The 14457-nt window shown below is 41.3% G+C and overlaps 2 protein-coding genes across 2 annotated transcripts; one reads left to right on the forward strand and one right to left on the reverse strand.

The window, feature by feature from the left end:
• Window positions 1-295: 295 nt before the first annotated feature.
• p4htmb (prolyl 4-hydroxylase, transmembrane b) lies at window positions 296-10221 on the forward strand. Its single transcript, XM_085274207.1, has 9 exons — window positions 296-1250; window positions 1335-1416; window positions 2445-2635; window positions 2751-2847; window positions 4895-5057; window positions 5134-5319; window positions 5566-5656; window positions 5828-5951; window positions 7266-10221. The coding sequence occupies exons 1-9, from the start codon at window positions 912-914 to the stop codon at window positions 7487-7489; spliced, it is 1497 nt and encodes a 498-aa protein (XP_085130333.1). The 5' UTR covers window positions 296-911; the 3' UTR covers window positions 7490-10221.
• Window positions 8039-14236, reverse strand: slc26a6l1 (solute carrier family 26 member 6, like 1). The gene is made up of 19 exons (XM_085274210.1): window positions 14097-14236; window positions 13870-14009; window positions 13655-13765; window positions 13389-13564; window positions 13129-13293; window positions 12493-12645; window positions 12100-12182; window positions 11848-11995; window positions 11621-11734; window positions 11220-11297; window positions 11023-11118; window positions 10797-10903; window positions 10551-10620; window positions 10382-10474; window positions 9985-10095; window positions 8921-9334; window positions 8588-8642; window positions 8360-8505; window positions 8039-8249 (listed from the first exon to the last, which is right to left on the reverse strand). Exons 1-19 carry the CDS (start codon window positions 14234-14236, stop codon window positions 8223-8225), a joined length of 2427 nt encoding a protein of 808 aa, XP_085130336.1. The 3' UTR covers window positions 8039-8222.
• Between the last annotated feature and the right edge of the window lie 221 nt (window positions 14237-14457).

The following is a 14457-nucleotide window of genomic DNA, read 5'->3' on the forward strand; positions in this document are numbered from 1 at the left end:
TCATTCAATACATTAATTATTAGAATGTTCAATAAATGTTCGTATTACTTATTTTTTTACTTAATTATTTTTTGGAAAACTGAGCATCTTATCCTAAATAAGTTGGGATGATTGCTTGATCAGACATCCAAGTGTTGGATAAATGACAGTCCATTCAAAACAAAACTTTATTAAAACCATTACAATACATTCAACATTTAGCCACCTAACACATTGAGACGAGCAAATAAACGCTGGACCTTTTGTAAGCAGAAGCCCTGCCCCGCACTGTGTGTAGATCTTAAAGACGGGGACGTGTTATTGCCGGAGGTCGCCAGAGGTCAGCATTGCACACTGCACATGCTGTTGCTGTCAGCGGGGAGTTGCTGTTACGGCGTGTAAATAAGATCGCAGATTTCTTATTTGCAGTCGAAATAAAGCTGATTTTTTTTCTTTTTTGTTGTTGACGGATTTCGTCGGTTTCAGTCGATGCGGGGTCAGCTTTACGGACCGCGTGTGTGAGATGAGTTTCGCAGTGCTTTGGGATGCGCAGTGCGCTTTGCTGACTGGAAGTGCTGCAGTGTAAACAAGACTGTCCGAGGCTGCAGCGCTGCTATCTGCACAATAAAACATACACAATTCCGCTCATAGCTGACTTCTAGGCTCAGAAAAGAAGAGCTGTATTTTCGCCGCGAAAAATCAGGCATCTTTTTTTTTCAAAATGCGCAAGGATTTTGGTTAATTTTCTCCAGGGGAAGAAAAAAGAAAACTGGAGCTCTTTAGGGATTTTCTCTCTTTTTAAATGTAATCAAACTAGACATCTGTCACTCGGCACATCTGCTACTTCTGGGGACACATAAAAGGTTTATCTCGTCGCCTGATTAAACAGATGGACCTTGGCTGCCAAGGACCCAACAACTCCTCCAGCCAAGATGACTGACAACCAGGAAACCCAAGATGCTGCTGCTGAGGACACGACTCCGTCCGGGAGCGCGACCTTGCCGCTTCGTCAGCCGTGCGAGCGCCTCTCCTGCCACAAGAGCAGCGTGTGCTCCCGCTCCTACTTTGTGGTAGTGATGGTGTTTTTTCATGTTTACATCATTAACGTGATCGCGCTGCTTTTCTACGTGCACTACAACAGTGGGCAGGAAGACGCGAACCGAAGTCGTGATGCTCCCAGCAGCGGCCACCAGCGCCCCGAGTCGCGACGTCCGCCATCGAAAGACGAGCTTCAGCTCGATATTTCTCTGCCACGGATAGAGGGAATAAGGGTGAGTTAGGGTGAGTACTTGAGGATGATGATGATGCATCGCTCCTTCTGTCATCCTCTCACACGCCTTTGATTTCCCTTTCAGGTGGGACATGTCCAGAAGGTGTCACTGGTGTCAGGGAGACTTCACGAGATGAGGACTTTGAGCCTGAAACCGCTTCTTTTTGGTAAGAGGCTGCACAGCCACGTAGCTAAAAGAAGATAAAAATGAAGATCTGCCTCAGATGCCCAAAAGGAGAATAAAAAAAGAAGTGCTGCAGCTTACACTTGGCTACTTTACCTTAACATAACCCAGACTGGGCTGATTATTGTGCTACATCTAGGACCTCATAAAATAGGCAAGTAAGTCCTAAGGCAACTACTCTATACAAAGTCGGTCCATTGCACATGGGATGCAATTAGGGTCTCACAGCTGACTGGGTAAAGGGCAGAAATGCATCTGTACCTGAAAAACATAATGCATCAGTGCACAGCATGCAGTGGGAATGCTTTGCAAGTATTATGAAGTGGGTGAAATGTAGGCCTGTAGTCATTTGGATTGCTTCCTGATCTATTCACATGTTTTGTTTTTATAAGTAATGCGATTTCCTGCAGATTTTAAAGAGCTGACTCAAGGTTGATATAAGAAGATTTGCTGTAGGTTAGCTGGACACTAACTGAACTTTGGTTTGACAATATTTGAAATTTAAATTAATCTGATAGCTGTGGTTTTTTCTTTAATCAAGTAAATTTTGAAAATGTGAGACGCAATATTCAGAATTTCCAAAAGTCAACAAGTCCATCTTTTAAATCAGTCAACAACTGGTTAAATTCCAGCCTGAGGAATGTAGCCTGACATTATAGAGTGGTACTTGAATGGCATTATTCTACTCAATTTGAGGACTCTGGTCTCATTCACCCAATCACATTCACACTCATACAGTGCTTTTATCTATACCTAACCACTGTTTTCTAACATTCATGTACATACTACTATTTAATGCAGGAAATTCAGGGTTCTTGCTCAAGGATTCTTTGAATTATGGGGCTCCATCCATCAACCTTCTGACTGACCTTCTTAACCAATTGGTAGATGATCCTTCCTACCACACTTTCTAAGCTATCCCATTAGTTTAAAAAGAGAAGATGAAGAATCAGACAGATAATGCTGTCTTAATTTCCTCCGTAGTGTTTCTTACTTTTTGTGTTTCTGCAGAGATCCCGGGTTTTCTGTCTGAGGATGAGTGCCGTGTGGTGATGCAGCTTGCCCAGCTGAAGGGTCTAATGGAGAGCCAGTTAATGGTACAAGATGGTCAGGAGGAGCTGGCCAGGGAGCTCAATCTCAGCCCAGAGGAGATCTTTAACCTTCTAGATATCAACCAGGATGGACAATTGCAGCTCCATGAGGTGTATGTCAGTTTGTGGACTGAGAGGCATAGTGCGCAACCTGAAGTATTTTTTTGTTACTTTTTGCTTCAGAGGTCTCTTACTCATTCCATCTTAAACACTATGACTCCTCCAGATACTGACTCATTCTCGAGTGAGAGATGGCATCTGGCTCACACCAGAGAATCTGCGAGAAATTTATGCTGGGCTCAAAGCTGACAAGGATGGCAATGGTAAGAAATTAACTTAATTAATCATTTCCACCAAGACCTTGTAAAAAAGATGCAAGGTAATGTGTATTCTGATTTTCCATTGAGAATTTACTTTACCTTGCATCTTTATCTCACGTGTTTGAGTGCAGCCCTTCACATGATTTGCTGTTATTTTCATAGGCTGCAGTGCTTTTGAGCTCTCAGGGCCACAGTAACTACCTCCTTACATAAACAATGCATTTATGGATAATTTTGAAAAGATTTTAGGTGGCAACTAAACTTACTTACCTTCTGCTATACATTTAATTTCTTTTCCAGTACAACGTTTTCAAGCAAGTTTCAGTGCTATATGTCCATGCTAGTAACAATGATGTGATAAGAATCTTAATCAAATATTGAGCTCTATTTAAACATAAAAGAGTTAAAGAGGAATTAAAGAGTGTAACTAGCAGAAAAGTGCTGCCAATCAGATGTGTTGATTAAGTGATGTGGTGGGGCGTGGTTTGCGGTGCCGTGCAGACGCACCTGCATGACATCCGGAATCACAATCCGTGCGTCTGCAAGTTGTGTGGAATGTGGTGTGATGAATGTGCGGCTGCCAGCTGAGAGCTGCAGCCGCGTGTATTAAATTTGGGTCTGAACAACGATCTATGGACCCGCCGTGTCTCAATCACACCACGAGTGATCATCAGCAAGTCTAACCATCTCTGTACAAGCAGAAGTTTTAGCAGATTTGGAGTATTCAGGTGTTGTCATGGGAAGGTTTGCGACAGGCAGCATGTGGACCCAAGTGCAGGACTCGGCAGACAGACTTATCTGAAAATACATCTTTATTAACTGGCAAAAGGCTGATTTAACAAAATATAAAGCAGAGCAGAATAGAGCTAGCGCTAGAAAAAAACAAACTGGAAGGAACTAATGCTGACTAACAGATAGCTATAACATTAGGGCATGTATGATAAGGACAAAACAGGGAACTGAGAAAAATGAGAGATAAATACACATAAGAGGTAATTAGGGAGATGGATCACAGGTGAACTAAATCTGACTAACGAGACAGAAATCTATACATAATGCACACTGGACAAGAGACAAAGTAAGACAGGAAATATCAGCAACACACACAAACAGACTCAGACTAAGACATGTGAACTTGACCCTGGGACTGAGGAGACAAAGGGATGGAACGTAGAGAGAGAAACATGGGAACAGGAAAGGGGAAAGCACACAGAGCCACACTACAGCTGTATTAACTAGACAGGGAATGCAGACAGACATGGAGACAGAACACAGGGACATGACTCGGGAGACAGGGATCACAAAAGGGACTAACATCAACCAAGGAACTGTAATAGAAAAATGGATAAGGATGAAACTGTTCAGAACTAGAACATAAACCACTTCACTAAACCCACAAAGCTCAACACAGTGGGTCATCGACCCAAACCCATGTATCAGTGGCTCCCAGACTCTTTATGTTCTCGCTCCCTTTGAGTTTGAGATCTGTGGACTCAGTCATGTCTTTTAAAAAGCAGTTAAAAACCTATCTGTTTAAACTCGCTTTTGGTTGATTTTGTTTTGTTTTAGATTTTAATGTCTGTTTTCTGCCTCTGTAAAGCACTTTGTGATTTTATCTTGAAAGGTGCTATATAAATAAAATTTTACTTTACTTTACTATGAACCATGACAGATGTGTTAATGTGAGGCCATCTGTCCAAAGCTAAAGCTTGGCTGATACTGAGTCATGCAACAGGACAATGATCTCACTTACACCAACAAATCTGCAAAAGGACGGCTGTTAAAGAAAAGAATTAAGATCTTGTAATCGTTCAGTCAAAGTTCAGAGGGTCTGGAGGTAACAGAGGCCTCAGGAGAGCTGTGCAAAAGTTGCAACAAGTTGCAACAAACCTCAGTTAACTGAAGCTACATTACTAAGAAGAGTGTAGAGAATTCTGCCGCAACAATGTGAGACACTGCAGAAAACAATTGCTTCAAGTTATTGCTGTTGCAGGATGTTCTACGAGCTAGAAAATGTTCATATGACTGTGCATCCTCATACTTTGGGTAGGTTTGCTGAGTCTAGAAGAGTTCAGGCTTCTGAGCAACGATGCTTTCCAGCGCTTCCTGTTGCAGCGCGGGGTGAAAAGGAGTCAGCTGGTGAGAAACAGCAGACACACGTGGTTGTACCAGGGCAAAGGAGCACACCAGGTCCTCCAAGACATCAAAGAGAGGTAAGAAAGACAAACCGTTACTGGGATTCATCCTGTGCTTACATTTATTTAAAACGTTTCCTTTCACTTGTCAAAGGGTGATTCGCCTCACTCGACTCCCACCCACGTTAGTGGATCTTAGTGAACCTCTTCAGGTGGTTCGCTATGAGGAGGGGGGACATTACCATGCCCACCACGACAGTGGCCCGGTCTACCCTGAAACAGCCTGTACACACACACGCCTTGCTGCAAATGCTTCTACTCCTTTTGAAACGTCTTGCAGGTGAGAAGCTAGAAGCAGCACTTCTTAACAAATATATCCACGTTTGTTCACATATGAATTCATCTGTCTGACATCATTACTGAACTACTCACTGTTGCTCCATTGTGACAGCTGGCATGCTAGTTTGTGTGACTCAACATTATCTTGCAAAAAATTGTGCACGCTTGTTGTTTGTGTGTGTGTTTGTGTGCTGTTTGCTTGCACTATACATGTGTGTGTCAATTTAAATCTGTGTTGCACACTTAGGTACATCACAGTTCTCTTCTACCTGAATTCTGTTGATGGGGGCGGGGAGACCGCATTCCCAGTGGCAGACAACAGGACCTATGATGAAGTGGTGCGTAATAGTCAGGAAAATGGTCAGGAAATGTGTGCAAAGTGTCCTGCAAACGTATTGTGTACATTCTGCGCATGTGTTTCATAACTGTGGCGACTCACACATATGTCAGCAACTGCACGAGTATGACATCAGACAAGCTATGTGACTGATTTTGAACATGTGTTTCAGTCTCTCATACACAATGACGTGGATCTTTTGGACACCAGAAGGAATTGTGACAAAAGTAACCTGAGGGTGAAGCCGACCAAAGGGACCGCTGTTTTCTGGTACAACTACCTTTCTGATGGAAGAGGTGGGTAAACGAAAGACAAATTTCCAGTAAAAAAGCAAAAAGAAAACGCAGCAAACCAAACTGCGTATTATTTTCATTACGTATTTCCAGTACACAGATTGTGTACCAACATTCAAATACAATTTGTATGAATGACCTCATTCATAACCAGTGCAGGTACATAAATTTGTAGTTTTTGTACCTGATTTTGTTTTCCACTCTCTGAACAAATTTAGAAATGGCTAAGACCATAATATTAACAAATGACAATGATCTGGTCTCGCAGAATTTAAATATACATCTTAAAAATACTACTACTTACTATTTTTACTACTACCTTACTAATAATGATTGATTAAGTAATCAAATTAATATTTTTTGTTATTGGTTAATGTTTTTTCCTTAACTTTGATGTCCAAGCTTCTTTGTTGCCTTAGTGCAAGCTTCTATCTTACAGCATTGTCCCGCTTTCACCTACTCACGTCAAGATAAACATGTTTCCATATAAAGGGAAATTCGTAATATACACATAGTATGCAGATTCCACTGGACTGTTGATTTAAATAGATTCAAATTCCCAAACATTTGCATGTGATGTGAAAAAAATTGGACAGTGCACACATTTGTGAATCCAGTAATTTTGTGCAGGGTGAAAAAGTTTCTGTGCACATTAGCGAATGAGTCTCGATGTGTAATTTGCTTTTTTTTTCTATGAAAAGAAATTCATAATCTTAGTAAGTGTTGAATAAGCCTAAAAATCCATCCTAAGAGCTTACATAGACTCAGTATTTCTTGGAAATTAGTGCATACCAACAGTGTTAACATGTTTACAATGTTAGATTTGCAAACTTTTGAGACTAAACAGTGAATAGAGGCTGTTGATACTGATGGTTAACTCTGGTATATGATTGGTTGGTTTGTTGTCATAGAAACATATATGGGAGACATATATCTCATGGTGATGTTAGATCAAAGTGAAGAATACAGTAGATACAGTGTCAGGGATTCATGAATGTCTTTACCACAGTTGACTTTGACTTTGGTGTCAATAGGTAGAAGTAGATGAAAAAATAATGGACATCTGTACAGTCCTGATAGTTGATCAAATTGTTTACGCAATTAAAAGTTAAATGAGATCAAGAAAATATTAGAACTGTTGTTTTGGAGCCTAATAACGTAGATTTAAAAATTCATGTTAATACAGTGATAAATCTAATCTGAACTGCTCTGGTTGCCACCAAAGTGTCAGTATGTTAATGTAAATTTGATTTTTTAATTAAAATAGTTAAAGGATGTTTTTAGTCAAAGGAAAAAAAACACATTTTTTCTCATTAGGTTGGGTGGGGGAACAGGACGAATACGCTCTGCATGGAGGTTGTATGGTCACCCATGGCACTAAGTGGGTTGCCAATAAATGGATCAACATTGATCCGGATTACCAGAGGCAGACTCGCTATCAGCAGTTGGTGTTACAACAGCCAGAAGAGGAAGAAGATGATGATGAAGATCTGACTATGAACACAGGAATACAGAGTCCTAGCATCCATCAAGACTTGTAGCTTATCTGCCAAATAATACAAATAAGAAATCCCAGCCTTCCTCAGTCCTGTGCACAATGTTTTTGGTAACACCGTTTGTGGCCAGTATGTAAGGACAAGATTTATTCAGGGAATGAGGTCACAGTGGGTTTATGCAACAGTAAAGAGATGTTTTGTTGTTATATTTTTTTGCTTGGATATCGCTATCCTGTTATTTTTATCTACCAAAACCTCGTGTGTTAGAAGTATTGCACTAGAAACACAGTCAAGGAGTTGCAATTTTAAAAGCTTTTCTTTGCATGCGTCAGATGTGCAACAATTGCACTTGAAAACTGAAAACAAAAACCTTTCAGTGGTCTACCTTCTTATTGCTGCCATTACCAAAAAATAGGCTCACACACTGTCAGTGTGATGCATGTTGCCTTTGTTTTTCTCCCTTGAATTCATCGGTACCTTTTCCACGTGGAATGCACAATACATGAAATGCACAAGATATCTTCCAGATTTCATTTTATTTATTATGTATTTATTTTTGAATGCACTCTCACTCTCCCACATTGAATAAAATAAAGTGAGCTCTTCTGTCTTGAACACTAGTCTTTCTTTTATATAAGTTAAATTAAAAAAAAACTGTATGAAAATGAAGGAGACACCCTTATCACACAGTGGGATAGCTCAGAAAGTAATAAATTGATATTGCATAAATTCATTATTCCTTCTACTCAACGTTTTTCCACGTGTTTGCATGAAGGCCTTAAAGTTTCGTGCTGGTATGCAGCTCCTGTAATCAAAAAAGTGTTTTAAATATTTAATCGTCAGCCGTAACATATCCATACCCAGACAGATGAAAGTTGCGTTTGAAAATGAAACCTGAATGTTGGCTGGACGTACCACTGACGGCTCATATCTTGGGATGGTTGTCGCTCCACGGTGGTTTAGACAGTGGAGCACAGCGTCGTGTACGGAGGCAAAAAGACGTCTCTTTGTTATTTTCTCAGAGAAGAAGTCACCATGCTCTAATTGTTCCACCACAGAGGCTGCAAACAAAAGAGTCTATGAGTGAATTATCACCACCATAAAGTGCAGCACAATACACCTGCAGCAGCAGTATTCACTTACCTTGACAACCAGCCATGTAGACATCTACATCAATCTCACTGAAGTCCTGGAAAATCTGTCGATATAATAAACCTCTGTTATTTCAATAATTTATACCAGAATGGATCTTCAGGGTCAATTTTGCTGTGACAAGCTATGAATCTGTTTCAGAAAATTTTAAACACCGGCATTCAAAAAGTATGCTGCTCTGTGTCTATATTTGACATTGCTATTTAAAAACAACCCTTTTTCCCTGAATTATCTTAAAGTCTTATGGTTTTGTCCCAAGCTTTTAAAACAGCATAAAATGTGTGGGTATTTCACTCATGAAATAATTGCCTGCTTATCACTTACATTTTTCATGGTCTTGATAGCCACTGTGTCAATGAAGTTAGCTGTGGAGAGGTCAAGAATGATGGAATGAATATCCCAGGTCCATTTGCCCAGGGAACCCAGAGACATTCGCTCAAGATCCTGGCTCAAGGTGTCCTCACTGCTTGAGCCCAGAGTGGTGGTGTCCCCATCCTGCAGCTCAGACATCCATCCTAAGCTGGTGCAATCTGGATCTCCTCCTTTGAGGTATTCCCATCTACCGTCTGGTGTTCGGGGAGTGGTTGGGATGACAAACACTGTCCCATTTTCCCTCTCAGTCCCACCCTGCTCGTCCTCCACTATAACGGTCCCGTCTATGGATGTGTCTCTCCAACAGCCACCCTCTTCCTCCAGAGAGAACTCTGAAAGTTGTCTAGCTGCCCTCTGTGCTCGTCTCTTAGGAGTTGGATATAAAGGAAATTATTGTTAATATAGCTGTGAAGGTTTTAGGTTTAGAGGACTTGGGCTACTGATGGCCCACATCTTTCATTATTCTTTCGACTGCTCCCTTTAGAGGTCACCACAGTGGATCATCTGTCTCCATCTCACCCTACCTGCAGCATCCTCTTCTATTACACCAACCCTCTGCATGTCCTCCTTCAGTATATCCATGGAGCTTCCTCTTTTTCTTCTGCCTGGCACCTCCATCCTCAACACTGTGTTCAGCCTCCTGTCTTTTCTGTCAGCTCCAAACCGTGCATCATAGCATGTTTCACTACGTCTTAAACCTTCCTTCTCACTTTTTCTGCTGACCTTCTGTCTCAAATCACCTCTGACATTCATCTCCATCCTGCCTGCACTCTTTCGCATCTGTGTGACTCATATTATGTAGAGGACATATACTGGGTAAACTGGGAAAAGGTTGTTGAGGTGGAGCTGCCAGGCAGGAGAAAAAGAAAAAAGGCCCAAAAAGGAGGCTTTTGGATGTGGTGAGAGATGACATATATGTGGTTTGCACAAGAGAGGAAGATGCAGTGGGCGAGAAGAGATGCTGCAGTGACCCCGAAAGAGAGCAGCTGAAAGGAGAATAAGATACTGAACATTACTTCTCTCTTGGCCTGCCTCTTTGCCCGTCTCTCAGCCCGTCTTTCTCTTCGTTTCTGTTTAGCCTCCTGCCTCCTTTTGTAGATAATCATTTTGCTGATGTTAAGGCCACTCTGAAAACAGGAAGAAGAAGAATAAAATATAGGATGAGGATAACACAAATGCTCACAAAAAAGGGTAGGGATCTGTAATTGTCTGGTTTTATGTTCTCAAACTGCTTTTGTCATGTGTGATAATAAATGATTGGAATTGGGACTGGCAAGGTCATTTTGGTGATGCATTTCTTTTTCCACTGTGCAAGACGATTTAATTATTGATCAAGAAAATAGTGAATGATCAGACTATTCAAGAGATAAAGTCACAAGTTGCAGTCGTGGGCTTGATATCATTCTTACAGACCTTTTCTTTCAGGGCTTCCAGGTAGAGATCAGCATTGGCGAAATAAACTGTTGCAGACGAGCGGAATATAGTAACACCTGGAATCCCTCTCGCCTGTCAAACACAGAGACATCATTAATTATTTGGCAGTCAAGGGAGACAAGCTTTTACTCATGCCTTTCTGTCTCACCTCTCTGTGCATTTCTATATCCACATAGAGCTCTGTACCTGGAATATTTCCCAGAACAGAGTATGTCGGCCTGAGAAAAGAAATAAAAACACTTAATGTATGTGCACATTATGTTTGCATACAGCCAATTTGTCTAATCTGGCAAATCCTGCAGTCTAACATCTTGTCCCTAATGCTGCATCTCACAAACAGCATGACTGACAGACTGCAGAGTGAATTGCTATGATTAGGTGAGAGGTGTCTTACAGCTGAGTCCTGAAGATAACCGTAAACACTGCAAAGGTGACAGATGCTGCCAGACCCAGGTCCAGATTGAGGAGCAATGTTGATACCCAGGTGACCAACCAAACCACCTATGAGACACAGGGTTACACTGCATTATCCCGTTCCTGTGACAATTATTGTGAAACTCTGTAACTACATTTAAATATGATTTAAAATGATACACGATCACAATTCGTTATCCTCTCACCAGGTCGATCTTGCTGCTCCTCCACAGTGTAATGATGTCATAGTACTGCTTGAACATCCCTTTCAAATTTACAAACACAACTGCTGATAGGACGGCCTAAAGCAACAAGAATAGTCAGGAATATGGTCAGAAATGCCAGAAAATCTGTAAAGCATCATAAAAACAGTAAAGACAGGCAGGTCATAGCGCAATCTGACCTTTGGCAGTTCCTGGAACAGTGTCCCAAGTTTAAGTATGATCACTAACACAATTAGAGATGAGGCAACTCCAGCCATCTGCACAAACAACACAAAGATATGACAGCATGTGTCTAATACATATATTCCTAACATTTAGCAGTCCCCAAACAACTATTTGATTGCTTCTTGTCTCCATTTAGCTTTGGGTTTGCATAATAACTAAACACCATAAATGTCAAATTTCTGGTTTACTATTCTTTATTTTTTAAATTAAGGTACTCAACTGGGACATATTTGTAGCCAGTTTGCTGTACAGCTCTCGCACATGCAGCGCTTTTTTGGAATGTCTTTGGCTTGTGATGTAACACTTGTTTCTAGGCTGCCTCTGTGTAAAGTTTTAACTTCAGGTGCTCACTCACTTGTGTTTTGACCCCAGTTGTGTCTTGTATTAGACTTCGAGACATAGAGGAGCAGACAGAGAAGCACTGAAAGAAGCCTCCAACTGTATTACTCAGACCCAGCGCCACAAGCTCCTGTGACAGGGTGGAGACAAAGACACACAATTTGGAGAGAAAAAGATGAAAATAACAGAGTTTTACTGAATGTAGAAAAAGTCATGGATTATTTGTTGTGAGGTCTTATTCACCTGGTTACTGTCCACCTTGTATCCATGTTTTAGTGCAAATGTTTTGCCAAGGGAAATAGTTATGGCGTATCCAACAATGGCCAGTGCAAAAGCATCACCGATGACTTCTCCGAAAAGATTCACATCTGGCACACTGGGGGAACTTAAACTGGTGCACAGGTGGGGGATATGAAGGAAACCAGTTAGTTCTAACATGCTCGAAAAATGACTTAAGCAAAATGACAGCAGTAGAAGATAAAGTTAAATGCATACCCACTAGGAATTTCTCCAACAACTGAAATTGTGTAGTTGGTGTTCAAGTGGGCATAGGAGGATATCAGTGTCCCTGCCACAATCTAAAATGATCACAGCAAACACGAATGTCACAAACATAAAGGTGCAAAGCTAAATTTCGCAGCACATGTCTACCTTAAAAATCAATCAGTAAAATTCAGTCATTCGTATGACTAAATAGATGATGTGCACTTAATTATTAGCCATAATCTTTTGCCATGAAGTGCAAAAAGAGAGAGGCCCCTACGGTGCTGCTGATTCAGCTGCTCTTTTCCACTGTGTCTGTGCTTTTTCAGCACCGCTGCATCAGCACAGAGCACAGAGGTGATAACCGAAAGAGCAGCCAGAGAGGGTCTCCTCCGGTCAACTTACGGTGATAAGCTCCACTGGGATGGGAACTGGCAGCTTTGAACTGAGAAATGAGTTGAGCTCCTTGGCTGCAATTAGAAGCACTATAGTCACAACGCTGACCAGCAGTGTGGGAAGATGAGTGTTTGGCAGCGAAGAGCAAACATCCTTCAGAGTCTGTAAATTTTTTATAAAGTTATATGAAGTTATATAAAGTGACATAAAAGTGACATTGTACTGATTTTGCTCAGAATGGTGTCTTTAACAAGCCGTGTTTCCTGCATAGGTAGAAATCAAACTATGACAGATAACTGATTTCAGATTATCACATGCCTTGTAGTTAACTCTGGAACCACTCAGTACTTTTAAATACTTTTTCCAATATATGCTTTAGTACTCTGCAACAAAAACAGATTAGGATGTGTCAAATCAGTACAATCATTAAAAATGCATAAAAGATGTCTAAATGAAAGAGACAAAGTCCTAAAAGCATTTGTGCTACTTAGGTGAGAGTATGTATGCAGCTCCTCTGTGAGTGTCAATGCTGCGATTTAACACATACACTCAAGTTGTTCCAACACATGTAAAAGAATAAGGTCAGGACTGTTTTATTAACAGAAACACAGAGAGCACTTACTTACAATACTTCATAGTACTCACATACACCAATGACAGCGGACCACTAAACCGCGTAGGGGAAACTCCAAAGATGTACTTCAGTTGTGCCACCACAGCATGGGCTGCTGCAGCTGTTGTGTAAGCTCGCACCAGAGGTTCAGACAAATATGTCCCCACAAATCCAAACTTTACCACACCCAGTAGCACCTGTAAATGCGATATTTTCAGTACGTATGTGTTAATGCAGCTGTAATAGCAAAATAGGGTGTTATTGTTTTCTGAGATGTTCCAGGTTTGCAAACCTGAATAAGTCCTCCAAGCACAGTAGTAGCTGCTGCCACTTGCACCCTGTATGAGTCCCTGGCAGTCACATCTACCTCTGCAGTGATGTTGGTCCCATTCGCTTTCTGGAAATCTACATCCGGAGCAAGTCTTTCTGTCACACTACCCACCATGATGCTCAGCACCGTAAATGTCCCTGAACACAATAAAACATAGCAACTCGTGTGATTACAACAGTTACCACAGCTGCCATGGCACAGTGTATGTCTCCCATTTGCATCACTACCTATGGAAACATGGCGTGATGTTCCAAAAAAGAAGTAGACCAGTGCTGGGTAGAGCGATGAGTAGAGGCCAAATACAGGAGGTAAAGAAGCCAGTAATGCATATGCCATACCTGTAGATGACAGATGTTTTCTTACACCAGCTGACGGACAGGTATGTTTAAGGAGCTATGCTATTTGAATACAACTGGCAAGTCATACTAAAATATTCCCATACCTTGTGGCAGGTGCATTATACCCACACTAATCCCGGAGATGAGGTCTGGCATGCCGTAGTCCCAGACTGAGTACTTGGGGAGCCAGTATAACACAGGCAGTCTCCTCACTATACTTTGCTTGAGGTAATGTATGTTGCATCTGGGAGGAATTTGAAGAATTCAAGAAGAAGAACTGTGAAAATCTTTGTGCTGTAGAGCTGCTGGTAGGTATTCTTTAGGACCTTACCTTAAGGCATTCTTTAGCTGCTCACTTAAAGAAGAGTGGATATCAGCATGTGATTTCCTCTGTGTTACCTCTTCCAGTTTCAGTTCATCAAGCACATCCCTCTCCACTCTGAATCTCTCAGATCTGCGTGCAGACTCCATCTGTCTAACTCTGTCTAAGTACAAAGATTCTTTCTGACTGCAAGCGTGCAACCAAAAGCAGAGGCCGGAGAAGTGTTGTGGAAGCAGCAACTGCATCTGCATATCTACACCATATTGCCTAATGATTAACTACAGCCAGGATATTGTGGGCAGAGCTATTACAAAGATAGTGGACCGGATGAAGCAAAATATATAATTATGTGCTGAAAATAGAAAAAGGT

Source organism: Mchenga conophoros, linkage group LG5, assembly GCF_057382185.1.
Source record: "Mchenga conophoros isolate Kocher_MC1m ecotype Shallow Benthic linkage group LG5, M_conophoros_male_GT1.1, whole genome shotgun sequence".
NCBI lineage: Eukaryota > Metazoa > Chordata > Actinopteri > Cichliformes > Cichlidae > Mchenga > Mchenga conophoros.